The sequence below is a fragment of the Hibiscus syriacus genome, unplaced genomic scaffold, assembly GCF_006381635.1.
Source record: "Hibiscus syriacus cultivar Baekdansim isolate YM2019G1 unplaced genomic scaffold, ASM638163v2 tig00004111_pilon, whole genome shotgun sequence".
Classification (NCBI taxonomy): Eukaryota; Viridiplantae; Streptophyta; class Magnoliopsida; order Malvales; family Malvaceae; genus Hibiscus; species Hibiscus syriacus.
The window spans coordinates 600074-607441 of record NW_024062000.1 but is presented as its reverse complement, the minus strand read 5'-3'; the positions used below and the strand labels follow the sequence as shown (position 1 = coordinate 607441).

Sequence of the window (7368 nt, the reverse complement as noted above, 5' to 3'; positions counted from 1 at the left end):
GCAAGTTCGGTGGCGGTGACGGTGGGAATTGGTGTTTTCAAGCTTTTAAAATGTCTGTTACCAAAGTTAAAAAATAAAGGAATTTATTCACAAAAGAATCAATCATTGGAAGAATCTTCTCAAATGCAAGCTTACGTATATTTAGTAATTCTAAATTTCTTGTTTTGTTTATCTGTATTTAATTTATCAATCCATCAATTCCTATCAGAAATCAATTCTAAAAATAATGTTAAAAACAAAATTGGGGTTATAGTTTGAGGGCACTTGGTGGGATTAACCCAAATATACAGAGGTGGAATAAATTAGACAATAATTGGAGCATGCAAGAAAGAAAAGGTTTAGCTCCGGTCGATCCGACTATTAAAAATTATAAAATGGTCATTCAACTATTTAGTATGTTCTAAACTCGTGTTTTTCCATTAAAAATTCGACGGCAAACTAAGCTGGATGTTAACTTGATGATTGAGATATGATATAATCTAATCTCATATCTAAAAAAACTATCATATTTCAGTCAACATGTTAACATACATCTCAGATTGTTGTCAATTTTTTAACGAAAATGAGAAATATTGAACATACTAAACAGTCGAGTGACCATTTTGTAACTTTTAATATTTGGGAAACTCAACAAAACAACACCCCATAGTTAAAAAACTATTTTATAAATTTTAATAGTTAAGGAACTCAACAAAACATTAGGATACTAATATTTTTAAAACTAGTGTCCACTAAAAAATCTCAGCTCCAAACTCTATTACTAATTAACCTTGATATAAAATTCATTTTTTTAAAAAAAAATCTAAACAATTTAAGAGCACCGGAATAAAATACAGCATAGGTAATCGAACTATGTCAAGATAATCTATTTTAACCAACGAACTTTCATATGTTACAAAATAATCATTAAATTTATCAAACTGAAATCAAATGATTTCAACACATTATAAAATAGTAATAAATTTCGATAAATATAACAATTATTTTGACTATAATTCGATAAAATTTAATAACCAAATTATATTCATAATCATTATTTTATAACATTTGAAAATTATTTGATCAAAATGATTATTTTAACATAGTTTAAGCTCTATTGGTGTACTTTACCCAAATTTGATTTCTTAATATTTAGTCCACACCGCATCATGTATACATTTCAAGGGCAACAATGATATGATTTGAGAAAAAGAAAAAGATGTTTAGTTGCATGTCTGTGATTACAGTACATTCATATTTGAGGTTGAAAATCTATACTTTAAAGTTGTGACCTACATCATATTATTCTCATCTGACGACAGCTTGCATTAACAACAACCCAACTAAGTTAGTATTAATTGTTGACTAATTTATCATTATCAGAAGTAGTTAAAAAAATTAACAATTAGAAGATGGTTTTTGTCGGTGCATGAGAAAATACAAATACGAAAAAGCAAAAAACCCTCGAGAGAAGCCAATAAAATATTTAGATCAATAAGTGGAAGGAATGATTAATCATAGATTTATATGTATATAATAAACAAGAGGCTGCCTTCGTCGGACGTCAGCTGTTTAGGTTGTAAAAAAAACATAAAAAAGTGTTGGCACTGTGAATGTGAAGGTGGTTTGATTCTTCCAAAAATGATCGGTATAGCTGAGAACAAGGATTGGAGGGTCAAAATGAATAAGCTACGGAAATTAACAACTCATAAAAGTTAAAACGGACCGATTGTTCAATTCCCTAACACGCAGGAGATCAAAACAACAATTACTATGATGGTGTTAGGTGTTATTACGTTGGAACCACTTTCTCAATGTCATTAGCCTTCAACAAAACCAAACCATTCTTAAGTGGCATTTTACTACAAAAGCTAAACCTAAGCCATCAGCCTATTACTTTCGTACACCCTCTGTCAAAGCCTTTTCTTCCTTGTTGGTTCATCTATTAAGTTTTCTCCTTCTCCTCCACTTGTTGGGTTTGTCTATGTTTAGGGGAGACACGTGCTTTGTTCAGAATAAAAACATAAGACAGATGAAAAGACAACATTATATGATTAAATCAAAAAATAGAGATTTAACTTAAAGAATGCAAGTAAAAAAACCAAATGACCATAAAAGCTCGTCCCAAGATTTCAGAAAACAATGCCAAGTCAGACAAGGCATAAATAGTAATAACAGTTAGGGATGTATATAAAAAAAAGAAAGCATAGCAAGAGATTACGATTATGATTTAAAACATGCAATGTAATGAAAATCAATAGTTATAACAATGAAAAATGCAACGTAATGTCAATAATGATACTAAATATAAATCTGTACACACACACAGGCAGTGTCATTTCTCTCCATTAAGCCGATCCTTTGCACTTTCTTGGGCATACTAAAGGCTCCATTCCCCTCCTTAGCTTGAGAGTGTTCTCCAGACTCCAGTATGATAAGCAAATGGAGCAGGAACGTTTCCATTCACCCTGTCTTGGTCTTTTCTGCTGACTTCATCGGGTGAGCCCTGTTCCTTATTTCCATCGCTTTCAGAGCCTTCAGAATGTGTTTTTTTTCTTTTTGCTTCTGCCACGTATGATACATTTCTTTCAGTATGATCAGTGTCATTCCTATCCAATAAGCCGATCTTTAGCACTTTCTTGAGCCTACTAAAAATTTCATTCCCCTCCTTAACTTGAGAGGGTTCTCCAGTATGATAAGAAAATGGAGCAGCAACATTTCCATCCATCCTGACATGTTCTTTTCTGATGGCCTCATCAGGTGTCCCATGTCCCTTATTTCCATCACTTTCAGTCTTCAGAATGCAAATTTTTGAAACAAAAAGTAAATACTAGGTATGATTTTGAAACAAATGAAAGTTTAGATATTAAAACGAAATAAAACTAATAGCTAAGGTACTAAACGTATAGTTTACCCTAATATTTAATAGGATAAACTGCATGTGTTGTGCGGTACCTAAACTATTACATGTATTTCGTTTTGGTACCCAAACTTTATTTTTTTTAAATCATACCTAACATTCAATGTATGTTCCAATTTAGTATCCCACTGTTAAAAAATTAACAAAACTGCTAATATGACATTTTTTATTTTTTTCAATGACGATGTAGCATTACCTTATAGTGACACGTCAACATCACTGTTAAGTTTTTAACGGTGAGGTACCAAAATGAAATCTAAGCAAAACGTTAGGTGTGATTTTAAAAAATATAAAGCTTGGATATTAAAACAGAACAAATATAATAGTTTAAGTATTAATGTATAGTTTACTCTATTTAATAAAATATAAATTTGAGCTTGGTTTGAATTGATTTGGACAGTATTATCATTGAAAGACTAGCCCGCAAAGTCCTCGAGCCCAGGCCCGGCTCCCGCGCTTTTTCACTTCCCCCACCCCATAAAAAACTAATTTTGAATTGCGATTTTCGGACAGTGACTCAAAGCCATCACGTGCATTATGCTCGTAATATTAAAATTGGGTAAATTATAATTTTAGTATCTAAATTATCAGTTTTATTTCTTTTTAATACCTATATTTTTATTTATTTTAAAATCATACATAACTTTTACTTTTTGTTTTATTTTGATACATCCCTGTTAAAAACTTAACGAAACAGTCACAACATGATACTTTTTTATGAGTAAATTACGTTATTTATCATTCAACTATATTGTCACTCCTATTTTGATTATTGAAGTTTAATTTGTTAATTTAATTATTTAACTTTCAAATTACTCAAAATTTAATCACTCTAACTTTTAATTTTATTTTTTATTTTTAACTATATATTAATAAAATAATATAAAAAAGTTTCATGTCACAAAAATTATTAAAATAAATTAGAATGATTAAAACATGAGCAATTTGAAAGTTGAGTAGTTAAATTGAAAATTCTTAAACTTTAGAGACTAAAATAGGAGTGGGAAGATAGTTAAGTGGTAAATGATATGATTTACCCATAAAAATGCATGCAGCTCCTTTAGGTTTATAAGGGCGGGATACTAAAATGAAAAAAAAAGTACATGTTAGGTATGATTTTGAAACAAATAAAAGTTTAGGTATTAAAACAAAACAAAACAAATAGTTTAGGTACTAAACGTGTAGTTTACCTATTAAAATTTTAAAGCTTTCGAGTATTGTTTTAGTCCCTTTACTGTGATAGAACTATAATTTTACTTTAGTTAATTGAGCCTATTTAAGCTTCATTTGGGAATAACGCGATCTCATAGCATATCGTTTATAATGATGTATTTCTGCTACTTGTTTCAAAAAAAAAGTCTTAATCTTCTATGCAAGTGACGGCCAATACCTATCAGTGGCGAAGGAAGAAGATCTTTCATAGTAGTAATTAGAACCCATTATCATCCTGCTATCAAGATATGCTTGAAAACAGGTGAAGGATGAAAAGTATTCTTCCAAGGCGCGTCACCAGCAGCACGGAAGCATATCTTGATACTATTTCCCCTGTAATTATATATACACATTAATACTATTGCCTGAACATATGTCATTTGCTGTGATTTCCGTGCTTTTACCAGTAATAACATCGTGAACAAACATTTCAGGAATTCAGTTCTTGCGAACCAACAACTCCTGGTAGTCCAGATGACTTGTTCCTCGAAGATTTAAGTCCCTGTTTGACGCCTTATCATGCCAAGACCATATCCAAGTTAGATAACAGTCCTAAAATCATAAATGTCGCTATTCATATCCATTATGGGCAGGTAGAGATGTCTACACGGCATAACATGAATAACAGGTGCTTTAATGAACATATTGCAGAAATTTGATGAGATTCAGTACGACTCACTGCATAACGAAGCCAACTGTCGAAAAATGACAAGCATTCAATGAGCTTGGATTTAGTTCTCATAGCAAGAAGCTATCTAAAAGTGGAGATCGTTACAGGGTTTCTTATAAAGGAAGCTCCATGGCTTAGACAAATCGCAGATCAGACGAAAGCAAATATCATCATCATGAACCTTTGTTCATAGCTTGGTACGGTATGCCTCAGCTAAGCATTTGTTTTATTTGTTTAGTATGTTTGTCACTTATCATCCAGGTGTTAAATGTCATCAATCTTTAAGCTCGTTAATATTTTTCAAGTTAAATCCTTGGTGCAGATGCGTTACGGTTGTTGTGGGCTACTCCTGCTTACAATCAGGTGTCAATGAAATTTAATATTGGTAATTTTCGCTTAAATATTTATTGCGTAAAGCATTTCCATTATATATTTACCTGACTTGTCCCAGGCACATATCATATTAAGCTTCATGTAGCATTTGAAATCATTAATTTTCAATCTGTAAATCTATTTGTATCAGCTGAACTGAACACTTAAATTCATCCAAGTAAAAAGCTCATAATTCCTACATATATATAGCCGATGAGCTATACATTACATACTCCATTGATGAATCATCTCTTGAATGTGTTTCACCTAGTTTGCATTGCATTTGTTGATATTATTACATATATGACAAAGATGAAATTAAACAAGCCATAGGACTAAGCCTGTGAAACAATGCAGTAAAATCTACCACCCAGAGCTGCCTTTGGCTTTGTTTTTACCAAATAACCTAAATAGAGAGAAAGCAGAGATACAAGACAGGGCCACCGCGCACACACTAACTAGTAATGCCATTGCTATTCCTTCCCCAACTTGGTTGCAAAACTTGACGTACATGTTGCATATGTTCATCCATTGAAGCTCTGTTTGCCCAAACTTTGCAAACACCGCCGACTGTGCGGCAGCTCCCACGGCCGCCACGTTCAGGTATGCCATGGCCTGCATTTACATTGCAAATAAACATAATATGTGTTACTTTGGGTTGCTCCGAATGGGTTCCCAAAAGACTTTCATGTTTATTGAACATGTGTTTTTTTGGTGCCGCTGAAGAATCAACGCATCCTTGAAATTTTACCGATATCAACCCAAAAAGACAATACCTTCACCTTGAATTCTCTTATTATTGTTACCAAACGAGATGGAGAGATTTTTCATTTTTCAAGACACTATCACTGAGATATGAATTAAACTACACAAAGAAGTCACTAAACTATGCTCAAATGATTGTTTTGTTCATTGAACTTTCAAATGTCACAAAATGGTCATTGAATTGTTGCAAGTGACCATTTTTTATCTTTTAAAATTTCAGTGATCAAAACGATATTCAATGACCTATGGTGTAATTTACCTAAAATATAAAGGCTTGACAGCAAATATCAACAACCCTCAGCAACACATTAATTTCGACATTAACTGCTAAAGGCCTTCAATTTATTTCACCCGATTTGGTTTGTGCTCTTAAAATTGCCCATTTCAACATTGTTTCCTTTCCCCATCAACTAATCAAGCAAGGGAGAAATAAGGAACCTGATCTCCAGTGAAAATGGCCCAAGCCAAAGGCTTATGCACAAGCACTCTCCCTCTCACCATACCCACAACACAACGAACCACTTGTATCAGCGAATAAGCTGCAGATACCCCATTAGCCACCACCAAAAACCTATCAAAGCCGATCAAAAAACAAAATCAACTTAAAAAAATTGTGAATGTTAGGTTTTTTTTTCTCCACTGGGATGGGAGGGATATAGAGAGTTTCTCACACAAGAGCTTTCGTGTCTGTAAACCTAGCTTTCTTCCGAATCGTGAAGATTTCTTTGACTTGAGAGTCTGTTCCGATAAGAAGATCTGAGAGAACACTGAAGCCACATATCAAACACCTTATGACCAGCTCTGCAACTCGTACTCTTCTGTCGATTACCTTCAAATTAGTGCCGTGGTAAACGAGGGCGTTACCGGGACTGATCCCCACACCCAAATTATTCATTTTTGGCCCCTGAGCAAGGAAATAAGAAACAGAAACAGCCCTGAGAGAATCCGTTAAGCTAAAGGCATTTACAAAGCCTACGATATGAAAGACTTAACCAACCAGGCAACCACCCCCTCGTTGCATAAATAGTCGGGCTTGCGCCATAATAGTTGCAAAACTTTAAAAAAATAATTTCTATATTTTATATTATATATTTTTAAAATATATAAATCATAAAATACACTAAGGAAATGGAATTATTAAATTTCCTTTTAATTCAGCTTTTTTATTAGTGGTGGAGGTTTGCTGTACGAGTATGTGAGTGCCACGTGTTGCTAAGTAAGTATGCTATTGAGAGGTGGAGGCATAGACCACCTCGATTTGACTCTTTAGAGTGTGAGACATTAGTCATTCCTGAATTATAAGTACATGCGAGTAAAATTCAATTTGATAGGATAAAAAATTAGATTATTTAAAATCTTATATATTATTTAAATAATTTAGTTTAAATTTAAATTATTCAACTCTAATAATTTAATAGTTAATATATATAAGTTTATTTCATGTATTTTT

The 7368-nt window shown here is 32.7% G+C and overlaps 1 protein-coding gene across 1 annotated transcript; it reads right to left on the bottom strand.

The window, feature by feature from the left end:
* Positions 1 to 5370: 5370 nt before the first annotated feature.
* Positions 5371 to 6905, bottom strand: LOC120191391 (CASP-like protein 2B1). The gene is made up of 3 exons (XM_039194351.1): positions 6590 to 6905; positions 6357 to 6489; positions 5371 to 5768 (listed from the first exon to the last, which is right to left on the bottom strand). Exons 1-3 carry the CDS (start codon positions 6811 to 6813, stop codon positions 5517 to 5519), a joined length of 609 nt encoding a protein of 202 aa, XP_039050282.1. The 5' UTR covers positions 6814 to 6905; the 3' UTR covers positions 5371 to 5516.
* Positions 6906 to 7368: the final 463 nt, after the last annotated feature.